Below are 13401 nucleotides of genomic sequence, written 5' to 3' on the forward strand. Positions count from 1 at the left end.
AAGAGTATATGTGTTTCCTAAGCTGAAAGAAAGACAGGCAGCCAGGGCTCCGGGACAGGCGGGGGTGGAAGGGCTGCTCACACATGCTCTGCCCAGATAAGGCTCATCTGTTTGGGCTTGGCCTCCCACTGCCTCCCTCTCTCCGCTTCGGAGCTGCCAGCGTCTCTGCCTCAGGTCTTTCCCAGCTGAGGTGGGTGTGTGCACCGAGAACAGGACGGAGTGATTTTCTCTTTCTAATTTTAGTTTTAAGAGGAGCAAATACAGTAGAATAAGCACACCGTGAAACTATATCTAATAAATAAGCGATAAATGAATAAATACCTCACATCACATGTACAGCAGCTCTATAGACGCACAAATCTATTCAGATAAAGTTTACTTTAACACTTGGGATGACATACAGTGTCTACAAAATGCAGGTGCTCATTTTCAAATATGTAAGTTGTTTTAGATATGGCCAGTGTGTTGGTATAAAAGGAAATACAAACCAACAGTATTAACGGAGTGTGAAGAGTTTGCAGCGTTGCCGTTATGTCAAAGACATTTTTTGATGGAGAGATGGAAATGAGCATAACGGGCCTGCAATTTCTGGCAATACCACGTTTTACTCAATGTGGCAATACTGAGTCTTTGGAAAATTGAATAAAACCCCATTACAAAGTTAAATAATTTAAGTATTAGAAAATTTGAGAAATGGAATGACCATGATCTCAAACTTTTACCCCTCACACAAGTATTTTTCCATAACTTATAACTGAAAAAATGTTGACTTCACGGACCAAGTAGAGGTGAATGCACTGTAAGCTGTAAACCGTCATAACTAAGGCCTTAGCCTAACATTTACTCTGTAACCAAGACACAAACCACACACAGCCCTTAAAAGAAGTGAACTAAATGCTGTCACTTCCTAAAAATGTCTCACTACTCAAGTTAGTCCCCACAACGATAGAAGTAGAAGAGCTCACACACACACACACACTGGCAGTGTGTCTTACCCTCAATACTGGAGAGTATGACCCTGGAGTGATCATAGGCAATGACGTTAGCGTAGCGGTTCTTTGGTTTGTTGACCTCCAAGTTGGAGTTCTCCCATGTGAACTGCTGACCGGGGTCGATGGACTGCAAGATGCAAGAGACATAGTCAGAGAAGGAAAGATAAAATACCAAAAAGGTATCCCTTTTCAACTCCCATATATACGATTGAGTTATTCAATAATACGCTACACAGTAAGCGTGACCGGGTAAGCACGGGCAAGGGCGTTGTTTTTCCTTAGACATTGGCCTCAAAATGCAGAAAATGGCTTTAGAAAAGCCCAAAACTGGCCAGTTGTGTGAATTTGAGCTTCAAGTGTTGCCCACGGTCGCTGAAGCGAAACCACAGCATTAGAAACCAAGGACAAATTGAGAATTAACAGAGTATTATTGAACTTGGACAGTAATGTCTGCAAATGCGATATCCCGTTTCCAGAAACTACAGCGATGCAGAGACTTTCCGCTTTCGACGCAATCAAAAAATAAATAAATGCAGCCAGCTTATCCGAGACGGAAGATAAAAGCATGATAAATTCCCCTGGGACAGAAAGGATGGTTGTGTTAGACCAACACATTAAGTTCCTGCGGGGTAATTACAGTGTAACCATCGCCTTTAGCCTGGGAGAGGCAGACATGAGGTCATTAGGGGGCTGTCAGTGGAGAGGGACGGAGAGGAGAGAGCCACAGCAATTTAGCAATTGTGAATATTTTACGACACATAATTATGATGTGGTTGGGGAGGAAAAAAGTGGGCCGCAGCGGTGTGTGTGTGTGTGTGTGACTGCTTTCCCTCACGCGCTGCCCAACATCATGTGTGTCTGATTATTACACCGCAATCATTTCTGCCCCCCCCCCCCCCGCCCCCCCCTCTCCCTCCTGCATCCATCTCTCCGCTCCCTCGCCGTTAAGGGTCTCGCCACTGAACAAAGCCCACAGTCATGCAGAGAGAACGGGGGGGGGGGGGGTCAACAGAGTGGTTCCCACTGACACCACAATTACACACAGCGTCCCGCTCGCTGTCCCCCCTCCACCCGGCGCTGCCCCTGGAACACCCCCCCCCCCGCGCTGCTCTGCCCCTCTCTGCATAATGTGCTCTTGTCTGCCTCTATACATCGCTCTCCGTCACACGCGAGTCATCTCTCGTTCTGGCCAATTAGAGCTTTACGTCTGCTACTTTGCCCAGGGGGGGTGGGGGGGGGGGGGGGGGGGGGGAACATATTTTTACTGAACATATTTTTATTTTAATGAGGAAAACATTTTGAGCGCGTTAATGGCTCTCATTGCGATGCCGCCGCTGTTTGCTACGCAGGGAATTCATCGGACTGATTTGTGTTTTCTCCCCTTCTTATTCAGCGGCACAGCTCAGCACGCCGAGTTCAGGCACTTTGTCCTCTCCAAGAACGACTTTTTTTTTTTTTGTTCCAAATGAACTGTGCTGCAAGTTAAAAGAAACTAATCAAAAGCGCTCCTTTTTTTTTTTTTTTTTAAAGAGAACACTTGGTTCCTGTATCTCTTGGACGAGTTCTCTCTCTCCGACGCTGACTCTTAATTTCTGTCCCCGTTCCTTCGCGCTGCGCCAGCGCGTAGGAAATATGGGGCTCGATAACCATCTGGCTGTAAGCAAACTCTCTTTGAGCTCGCCATTTCAATTCCCCCCCCCCTTTGTATTTGTATAGATAAAGAAAAGTCAGTAGAGAGGGAGTGTGCTTTATCGTGGGTCGTTTTATGATGAATAGTATCAAAAGGCAACTCGGGGGGGGGGACTGAGGCTCAATCTGTGGCGCTCGCCAAAGCTGAGCTGAAAAGACAAGACGAGTCGAGGATAAATCGGCGTGCGGCTGCATCAAAACCCGGAAGAATTTCCCCCAGTTTGAAGCTTTTCAGGAGAAGATAGTCCGCAGGCCTACCTCGTACTCCTGGGAGAACTTGAGGTTGTCGTTGGCCTTGAGGCGCTCGCAGTGATCTGCCAGCTCGGAGATGGGGACGGGCGGGTGACTTGCCATGCCTGCCGAGCACAGGAAGTAGAAGAAAGGAGCCATTTGGGGACATTTACAACTTTATTGGTATTTTTTTTGGAGGAAAATGTTAAGAGTGAGGATTCCCAGAGGTGGTGTGTTTTAGTGCCCGGGCCGCAGCCGACGCAGGAAGCAAATGGGGTATTTTTTTTGTTTTTTTTTGGTTAAGTGACAATTTTCTCTCTTGGCAGACAGAAAGAACAATGTGCATGCTCTGAAAGTTACTGAGGCACAAAAACATGTCCTCGGAGTGTATGCACGCTGTCGGTGAAAACAACAAAAGAAGATGACACACGTGGTTAAAAATTTAGCTTTTTATGAATTTTGGATTAAGAAGTATTCTGGAGGCATCTCGATGAAATGTTGTCAATTCAAGCAGCTTCATCCTAGACGGGATGGAAGGTTAGTTAGCGATGAAATGGAGTAAAAAAAAAAAAGAAATATACGCGGTGAGAAGGAAAAACAAAGAAAGCAGAGAAGATCCATGTTCAGACTAAGACCAACTAACTTGACAAACGGCGGTAGCCGCGGTACACGGACACGCGGTAGGCTGAAAAGGGGAAAACGACACCGCCGTTAATCCAACAAACACAACCAACAGTTGGAGTTAAACACACGGCTGCTTTTCTGCGCGTCCGGTTGTACCTGGAGTCTGGAAGTTGATTCGGCGAAGCTCCACGGGGTCAGTGGGGTGGTGGGACGACATGGCCTTGCTGCAGGGGAAACTGCCCTTCCTGCCCTCGGCCTCCGCCCTTTTCCTGGAATCACAGATTCAGCGTTTACATGCATCTCCAACCCCGATGAACCCGAACCCTTTTCACTGCATGATAAAAAACAAACTGGCAAAATGTGGGATTTGTAATTTAACGCAGGACCTCATTTTTTGTGAGGGAGGATTTGTTTTTAAATGAATTAACCACAGAGGCGTGAATGTTGAACACTTCCAAGCTCCATAAAATTGCTCCTTGGATATTACAACAGGGATATTCTGCTTTTTTCCTGTGGAAATGTAAATGGTATCCATTCAAAGTATTTTCTTTTACAAAAGTGTAAGTTAATTTAATCAGAGATGTAAAATCCTGCAGAGCAGTTGTCATTTTTTCCTACTCTGCATGCTTCTATGCCTCTGCAGCTTACTATAAAATCATCCAAAATAATAAAAAAACACATCACGTAAGTCCTGACTCTGCTGAGATGTATTATCCAAATGATTGTTTGCAAAAGCTTTTCAAGATACGTGCAGGACAGAAGAAAATGGTAACAGGTACTGTTTGGTTACCTGTCAGGTTTGCTGAATCCAGAAAGGAGAGGACAGCAGACAAAGGGACAGACAAGGATGAAAAACTTTAGTGTGTATTCGGAAAAAAAGAGTTAAGTACCATCATTTTCTATCTATCTATTTTAAACAAATCACTGATAAAAGCACTTCCTATAGAATCCGTTAAACAGTGACTGTAAAGCCAGATGATAAACATTTTGTCTCCCCCACACTGCGTCCCCTACCGTATAATAACAGACTGGAAATGCACAGTGAGACATTAACGGCTGTGGGTCACCACAGATTACACTCTGGGGCTCAAGAACTGTGTGTTATTACCATCAAGGTGAATAATTCTGCAAAACGCTGCATTGGTCACAGTAATTTATCGCATTTGCATTAGTGCATTAACAAAGCTCTAGCAAGCAGAACGGATAATTATCATGAATAATGCTAATGAGTGATGATGTTATCTTCCCCTCTCCGTTATGTGGGCCCGGCTGTAGATTTTTAAAATCAGTTTACAGAAGACACACAGTTTCTGACAAAGCCTGTGTACCAAACTCAGATGCCATTAGGACGCGAACATAATGGGAAGTTAATTGTGTAGCAGCGCTGCATGTAGCAATAAGTACACCATGGTGTTAGTCCAGTATTTAGCATTAATAACGGAGCCACACCATGAACCAACTGGGCATTGGCCAGTCAATGACACATTGAGTGATAGACGCAGTGTGAATGACACTGGTACCAATAACTATCGTAACAACCATTCACTCTGAAATAATCTGAATAACAAGACTGGTCTCCGGAGAACGTGACAGTAAATCATGTGCTCCTCCAGTCCCAAAGTAATCCAGGACATTTGTCTGCACACACAGGCACGTTTAATGCAAACAGGAACTGATAATGGGTAATTCTGCACTCCACAAGAAATAAAGGCTGATAACTGACTGAAACAATATACTTCCTGTTTGCAAATCCCAAAGCAGTATGGAAGCCTTTTTTTATTTCATAACTTTGTCAAAGGCAAAGTGAGAACTGCTGCTTGTGATAGAACAGCGAAAGGCAAGAACTATTGAATATATTCAAGAAATAAGGCCCCATTAATATTTTGAATTAAATGGAATAAACAGAGGAGCAATAATCAAAACTGGAAATGAAAATCCGTTAATCCTATGAAAATTGTCTATTGTCTACGTTCGATTCTGATTGTTTTTTTCTTGAACTTCTCCTCGTCTCTCTTTCTGATGTCCTCGCTCCTTCTCTCATTATTGCCAACTCCTTATTAAACCATTTCTCCTCTCTTAATCTTCCCAGCTCAGTCACGCCGTCCCTACCTCTTGAACAGGAGGATGGCGATGACGATGCAGACGATGAAGATGACAGCCAGCACGGGCCCCACCACCCACAGCAGACCCTCCTCCTCGTCCACGATTGGCTGGGGATCCACATCCGATGAGGTCACAGGGTCAGAATAAGGGCTCGTGGCGAACATGGTCTGCAGCGAGAAAAAAATGCATTTCAAACAAAACTCCACTGACACGTTACGAACTGTGTGTGCGCGTGTGTGTGCGTGTGCGTGTTCTGCTCACGTTCTCAGAGAGGTCCAACAGCGCGAGCACAAAGAAAACATACTCCTGTCCGTTCTGCAGCGGACGGTTGCGGAAGTCGCCGTAGTTGCGCCCGTCGCCCAGGGTGAACTCCAGGGGGAGGGTCTTGAAGTGAGCGCTGACGTAGGCCCTGGGATCTGATTGGCCGGCCTGCCTGCGGATGCGCAGCGCGTGGCTGACGCTGGTCCTGTTTATCTCTTTCAGGAGCTAGAAAGGCAAATAAAAGCTCATCAGGGACGGAACAATGGGCCAACTGAGCACGAATGTTTTGGATCATCAACGGAGTTGCCGCCACATTTATCCATCGACACAGAGGGCACCATGAAAGCTCCATCGAAACTAATCTCGCTCACACGGGTGCGCTTTCTCAACAGTGTAATGAGGCGATGAGAAAAAACGTCAGTAAGTGGAATTGGATGCGATGCGTTATGTGAAAGCATTGTTTGGCTTGAACAGACCTTTTGCATAATGAGACACAAACCGCATGACACCCTTTTCTCTTTTGTGTCACTTAAAAAATTATATCGCAATTGTTCCTCAAAGGGCAAACATAAGACAGTTAATTTACAACAACCAAAACCTTTAAATAGTTTATTAAGGAGTTGAAATATATTCTAAAATTTGCCCGGCTCACGGCTCACCTCATCCAGGTTCATCTGGTCGGGCTCCTCCCAGGGGTTCAGGAACTTCCCTCCTCTCTGCTTCTTGAGTGGCAGCACCACCACGTAGTAACCCCTGCAATACAGCATGCATGGCTTCAGGCCTCAAGCTCTACTGTGACATTTTGGGAAATACTCTTATTTGGTTTGGTTAGTATAGCTTAGCACAAGGGGGGAAACAGCTGGCCTGGGTCTGTTGGAAGGATATAAAAATCGTCTCACTATACACGTTATCTCGTTTGCTTTGTTGGTTTAGTTCAGTTGTTTTAATTACTGAACTTCACAGGTGCTTATGCATTCCTTTATCTTCACACAGCCAGGCGGGCTGCTTCAAGTGCTGAGCTAAGCTGCTGTTAGTGGAAGCTTCATATTCCTTTTACCTTGCATCCACATCACAGTTTTCTATTTATTTCTTTATCCTACATTTATTTTGGTTTAATACAACTTGTAATGTATTTTTTTTGCTCTTCTTTTTATCGGAACGATTGCCGTCTGAGTTTCTCCTCACTGACGGATCAATGGCGGTTTGTCTTATCTTGGCTTCACATTTCCTCAACACACCCTGATTCGCTGCGTTGATCTCATCGCCGAACCCTCAGTAGGAACCAAAGTACGAATGTCTCCTTAAATGGCAAACTATTTGTAGCTGTGCTGAAGGAAACTACGGAGTCTTGTGTCATTAATACGCTGCTATGCAGCAGCTGTGTCACCGCACGCTCAATCCAAACAGAGCGCGTGCTTTTGGAACCCGAGGGCTCTGAAGGCTCACGTGAGACAAAAACAATAACACCACGAGGAGGGGAATTCTTTCAGAGGCAGTCAGACCACGAGCACCCGCCAAGCCATCGCAGGGACTCCAAAATCATCTGTGTTCTCCATAGATGAGTGCTGTGCTCTGTGATACAGTAGAACGTCACTTGTCTGTGTCAAAGGTGAGATGAGGAGAACTGGTTACAGCTAGATGAGATAATGTGTGCATCAAACTGGTCACTCTAATGAGGCAGAGAGAGAAATACGTTGACCAATGGGGAAAATCTCTAAAAGCTTCCATGAAACATCACATGCTGCTGAGGAAAACCCGGTTTGGGATTCTAAGGACCAGTGTGCGCTGTTGAGCCCTGTGAGTGGCAGTGCTTTCAGGCAGAGGGGCCCTTCTCACTTGCTTTGTTTATTTGTTCCTGGTTATGAAAAAGGCAGATGAGATTATGAGCTTTGTGACTCGTTTGGCTTGTTGTGAGACCTGCTTCGCTGCCAACTTTAAGAGAAATCCCTCCCGAAGGAGCAATGACTGCAAAGGCAGCAGCTGAAGGAGGAGGACGGTGTGAAATTGGGAGCACAATCGGTTGCTATCAAAGATTCTCCCATCTATTCACGAGAGGAAGTCCCCCCCCCCCCCTCAATCCCACCCATCGTCACTACCTGACTTTGGCCGCGGTCTGCACGGTCGGCAGCTGCACCGTCACCATGCCGTCCGCGTTGGTCTTCCCCACCACCGTGGGCTTGGTCTTCAGGATGTCCGGAGCGGTGGTGGCGGTGACGCGGTGCTGCAGGCCGCCGGCGCTGTTGGCCCGGTTGGTGAGCAGGAAGGAGTACTGCGTGTCCGGCTCCAAGCCGGCGATCAGCTTCTGGGTCTGCTTCCCGTCCACCTCCACGGACTGGCCCTTCCCATAGAGGATCTGGACAGCACACAATGCAGCACGTGTTGTACACATAGTCCCTGCTTTGATTTACAGCAGGTGTTGTGTTGGTGTATGTATTGTGCTGGGCAAACGCTCTCACCTGGCTATACATATGTACTCTGCACAAAAGGCTTCTGGCGGCTCAATTTCCACTACAGTATGTTCCCCTCAAGACGTGTCGTCAAACAGAAAGTGTTGACTTTCATCATAAACAACACAGATAACAAATAAAATGTACTTCCCCTTTTCTCCTCCCATCCTATATTTGCACACTGACTTTATTTGTTTGTACAACTTTTGAGACCTGCGCTATGTGATTTCAGGGGATTTTTTTCTTTCATTTAACTACGTTGAAATGTAATGAAATGCTAATCTACTCACAGTGAAGGGCTGGGCCGGGTTCTTGTCTCGTATCTCCCAGGAGAGCAGAACAGAGTTCTTCATGGAAGCTTTTACTCTGAAGTTGGTGGCAAAAACTAAAAAGGGACAAAAAAGAAGGCATATGAACACGATTCCAGTCGAGTTTAGTCCCTCCACTGTTCACCCTCTATTGCCTCAAACTACCTGCTCGGACCAACACGGACAGCGATGCTCACGACCCGGGACTCTTACCTTGTTTTGGGATAAGGACGTTCTAAGACTACAGTGACAAGACAACGAAAAAGGACACTTAGTATGGTGTGTGTCTGGGTGTGTGTGTGTGATGGAGAGGGGCATGTGTGTGCTGTTGGGAAGCGCGCGTTGCTGGCGGAGCCACTTGCTTTGAAAGGTGAATCCTACCTTGGTCCAGCCGCTGCGTCCTAAACTGGACGCTCGGGCTGAACGGCCCGGGGCCGACAGCTGTGAACGCGCGCAACCTGACTTCGTACACGGTGTCCGCACTCAGGCCCTCCAGCAGGACACTCGCCCCCGGGGCGGGCACCTCCACCTCCGAGGCGTTTCCTCTGCTGTTTATGTCCCTGTACAGAAGCGAGTACTTCCGGATTTTCCCGTTTTGCTCGAGCAGCGGGACTGATTTCCACGCCAGCCGCAGGGAGTCGGCGGACGCCTCCTCCAGGAGGATGTTATCTGGGTACCCGCTGGGGGCGTCCTCCGGAGTGGTCAGCTCCTTGAGGGCCTCCTCGCCGTAGCCCATTTTGTTACGGGAGGAGAGCCGGAACACATAGTTGGCTCCCTTGTGGATGTCCTGGGCCGTGTAGCGGCTCTCCTTGGTGGGGAACTCCACCACCGTGAAGGGCAGGACGTCGACGCGCCCGAAGGTGAGGCGGTACCCGAGGAGCGGCGTGGGCGGGTTGGCCTGCGGCTGCCACTGAAGCAGAGCCGTCCCCGAATCGGTGGCGCTCACACTCAGTTTGGGCTTCTCGGGCACTACAGAGAGAGACAGTGATGAAAAGATAATTAGGGAATAATTGCAAAGCGCATTACTTCTCACTCCGAGCAAAACCGCAAAATATGATTAACACAGCTTCTTTTTGGGCATATCAAGGTGTGACAGAGTGAGACATGAAGCAATTTAATGGCCTCTAATGATCATTAGGGCCGCTTTGGGCTCAGAAATCATTACTACGTGTGTGTGTGTTCGCTGACACACTTACGTGGCAGGGCGCTGCACACGGTCACAGGTTTGCTGCGCGTGCCGTCGCCCTTGGCGGTGTAAGCCCCCACCGATACGGAGTACGCAGTGTCTGCCCTCAGGTCTCCGAGAACCACCTCCTGCAGGAAAACAAAGAGCATTGTCAGCATCCAAACGGCATGTACTTCTGTGTGCCCCCCGGACATGGAGCAGGGCTTGGATTTAATAAGAAGACAGCAGCCCTGGTTTAACGGGCGTTGGGCTTAAAAGAGATGTTCTGTGCCTGTACAGACATTCCACCCTTTTCTATTCTCAAGCTGGGAAGTTGCTTTCACCTCTTTAATAACTTAGATGCAACTTTTTGGAAACTGTAGACAGGAAATATTCTCAACAAAGCACACAACAAATATATCAAGTTATCCCATTTGAGAATGTGGTGTTAACTTGCAACACAAAATGTCCTTTAACCACATAGACACTCGCAACTCATTTAGATCGGTCTCCATCTAAACACTAAATACAATTTTTTCTTCATTTTCTTGGCCAGCGCAAAGCCTAAATGATGGTATTTTGGCAATATCAACACAAGTGACTCACATCATCAGTTATCAATTTTTTTTTTCACGAATGTTTATTTAAGAATTCTGGAGACAATACAACATGCAGATATGAGAAAAACTATTTTCTGCTTTGATTTAAGCCCTCATTCATCATATGAGACATTAAAACTACAATCTCCTCACTATGACTCATCTTCGCTCTGTGCCTTGTTGTTTTCACTATTAAACAATGAGCTTAAAGAAGGGTTTACTCACATATTCAGTTGAGTCACTGTATTCCCTCTGAAAAGCAGCATCGAGAAAAGAGAAAACGCAATTTGTAATGTATGGAAGCGAGAAAAAAAAACTTTCAAGTTGAATGCACCATCGTTTACTGTCAGCACTAATTAGCAATTTGATTTCGGTCCATTTTCTATCCTGGACAGAGATCCAATAATGCTGAAAATAAAAATACGCTTTCTGCTTGTCAATAATTAGATGAGAAATGAGATACCACTCAAATGCCTGTGTGCCACATACAAATCAAAATGATGGTAAAAACGTTTTGATCAAACAAACAAGATCGAACGTGTTAATTAGTTAGCTTTAGAGGCGCCCCCCTCAATAAGCTAAGCCTGCTGTCTCATCTAAATCTCTGCAAGAAGGCAAATAAGCAGATTTTCTAAAATTTCAAAGTGTTCATATGAGGAAATCTTAAGGAAGGTTTGTGCTCAATACGTCAATGTAGTTGGCACTATTTCTCTGATTATTGTACATTGTAAGTTCATGTGGACGCTGAGTAGGATTGCTTCATCGTGATTTGTGTCGTGCAGAAAAAAAGGATTCATCTTCTCTAGTTATACCTCGATGGCAACATTCTGGCTTCCTCATCATTGATCCGAGGCACAAGGCAAACCCATGTGCCTAGAGAGCTCTTTATTTATTCATGGCTTAAATGAAACTATTACGATAACATGTCCTATTGGAAAATTCCAATATATATTAATGTATGACCAAAATATAGAAATTGTCATAAAAGACAGAGGAGAGTCTGTTGGTTTTACCTGAGCGTCCTCTATGAGGATGTCCTTGATGAACGGCTGACCCTGAGGTTCTCCGTAGTGCGTCCTCACATAGTGGACTTGGTAGCCTCGAATTTGGCCGTGATGCCGTTCGGGAGCTGGTGCTCGCCATTTCACCCTAACGGCCGAGGCGTTCACAGTCTCCGCCTCCACCCCTCGCGGAGGACCACTTGGAACTAAATATGCATTTTGGGATAGAGGTCAAGGGTCACAGATGATGGGCACTCAAAACTCTAAAGGCCCTCACTTTTTCTATTAAAAAATATAGAGGATTCATGGGCAGATACAAAATAAAAAATACCCAAAAGCTGAAAAAAAGAAGAAGATACAACCCTCCAAGAAGTCTAAAAAGTGCTCTGATGTCTGGGGAAAAAAGTCAAAATAGTAAAAAAAAAAAAAATGAGTGCTTGAGGAAAAACATGGAGGAAAATAGCAGTGGAGGATAAGAAGCAAATGTAGAGAAAGATAAGAATGGCAGATAGAAAGGACTGGTTGCCGTGGGCAGATAAACAGTGGCAGGCAGTCCAAAAGAAAATGTTCTTATCAAGAAAAACTCTCTTGTGCTGCCAAGAACTACACTTCTCTCTATATAGATACCAAAAAAAAAACTGTAATATCTATAATACTAGAAAAAAGAAGACATTGAGAGTATCAAAATATGTTTGTATTGCAAATTACTCAAGACACAGTAGAACTCATTGCGAAAAACTAGAGTAGAGATAATCAAGGAGTTGGAGAGGAGTTGGAAAGGCATGTGAGAAAAGCCGCAGTGTGGAAAGGCCAAGGAACAGCTGGAGCCAAAGGGATTGGTTTTGGTATCGTTAGTGGAGACAAAAAGGGGAAAATCCCAACCAGGCCGTAGGCCCAAAAACTGGGGGTTTTGTCAGAAAGGATGAAAAGATGGCGGTAAGAAAAAAAGAGGGGATGAAAATCACAAAAAGGGTTGCCGTCGACAAGAGAAAGCAGTGGTGCGGGAGAAGCAGGAAAAGGTGTCCGAATGCTGCAGTTTTCCAGCAGTGAAGAAGGAATTCAGGAGAGGTTTTCAGAAACCGAACGCTCGCACTGGAACTCAAACGCATCGTCCGCTTCGATTGCCCAACTGCCTGCAACCGACCCGTGGAAGGAACTCGCTGTTAGTTTGGGGTGAACTGGGCTCATTAGTGAGGGAGCCGGTGGTTAGAGAGGCGGACCGGGAGGTGGGGGCAGGCGGGGGGAGGGGGTTGTTTGGGGGGGGTGGGGGGGGGGTTGCTCGGGAACGTACCATCTTCCTCTGTGCGGATGAGCAGCTGCAAACTCTCCGGTCCGTCCCCGGCCTCCGTCTGCGCCCGGACCGTTACGCCGTACTCTGTCCATTTCTCCAGGCCCTCCAGGAGGTACGGAGAGCTCTCCGGAGGAAGCCCGTCCACGCTTTTAGACGTTCGGGCGCCCTCGGTCGTGGCGTACTGGATGGAGTATCCGGAGATGACGCCGTTTTGAAACTCCACAGGGGGCGGAGCCCAACTTACCAGGATGCTGGTCGAGCTGGGGCTGGCGCATGTGATGTCCTGTGGGGGCGCTGACGGAACTGACCGCCCGGTGTTGACGAGGCACAGTAGAGGAGGGTATTGGGGGCGGGGGCAGGGGGGGGTAGGGGGGGTGTGTATTGTTTGGGTAAATGTTATCCGTGTGTGTGTGTGTGTGTGTGTGTGTGAGAGTGGTCGTGATCGGTGGGTGGAGAGGTCAGGAGGTGATGTTTGCCGTGAAGGAATGGTGGGATGAAATTGAGCGGACGAAAGACAGAGAACAAAAAAAGACAAAGAAACATCAAATGAAAACAAAACACTGGCGAACGGAAAGCTCTTACGAACAAAATGACCCTGCGGCTAGAGAGCGGGATGACGAGCACAGGCACTGAGCGATGGGTCTCCGCTTCCGTGTCGGTCGGAATGTTGGAGCGATGGAAACGAGTGGG

General features: G+C 46.7%; 1 protein-coding gene across 24 annotated transcripts in view; it reads right to left on the reverse strand.

Annotated features, from left to right (window-relative positions):
* ptprdb (protein tyrosine phosphatase receptor type Db) overlaps nucleotides 1–13401 on the reverse strand; it is a 116188-nt gene that overhangs the window by 13548 nt on the left and 89239 nt on the right. For 10 of the 24 annotated variants that reach the window (XM_037471446.2, XM_037471456.2, XM_037471444.2 and 7 more), the window contains 15 exons: nucleotides 12712–13014; nucleotides 11433–11626; nucleotides 10645–10671; nucleotides 9852–9969; nucleotides 9037–9624; nucleotides 8638–8732; nucleotides 7997–8253; nucleotides 6560–6653; nucleotides 5901–6125; nucleotides 5646–5806; nucleotides 4327–4338; nucleotides 3693–3805; nucleotides 3556–3597; nucleotides 2940–3037; nucleotides 996–1119 (listed from right to left, as the gene is read on the reverse strand). In XM_037471446.2, the coding sequence (XP_037327343.1) occupies nucleotides 996–1119; nucleotides 2940–3037; nucleotides 3556–3597; nucleotides 3693–3805; nucleotides 4327–4338; nucleotides 5646–5806; nucleotides 5901–6125; nucleotides 6560–6653; nucleotides 7997–8253; nucleotides 8638–8732; nucleotides 9037–9624; nucleotides 9852–9969; nucleotides 10645–10671; nucleotides 11433–11626; nucleotides 12712–13014 (2451 nt within the window). The remainder of the gene's footprint in view (nucleotides 1–995; nucleotides 1120–2939; nucleotides 3038–3555; nucleotides 3598–3692; nucleotides 3806–4326; nucleotides 4339–5645; nucleotides 5807–5900; nucleotides 6126–6559; nucleotides 6654–7996; nucleotides 8254–8637; nucleotides 8733–9036; nucleotides 9625–9851; nucleotides 9970–10644; nucleotides 10672–11432; nucleotides 11627–12711; nucleotides 13015–13401) is intronic. The other 14 variants (XM_037471459.2, XM_037471458.2, XM_037471461.2 and 11 more) reach the window with 3 other exon arrangements.

The sequence above is a fragment of the Pungitius pungitius genome, chromosome 9, assembly GCF_949316345.1.
Source record: "Pungitius pungitius chromosome 9, fPunPun2.1, whole genome shotgun sequence".
Classification (NCBI taxonomy): Eukaryota; Metazoa; Chordata; class Actinopteri; order Perciformes; family Gasterosteidae; genus Pungitius; species Pungitius pungitius.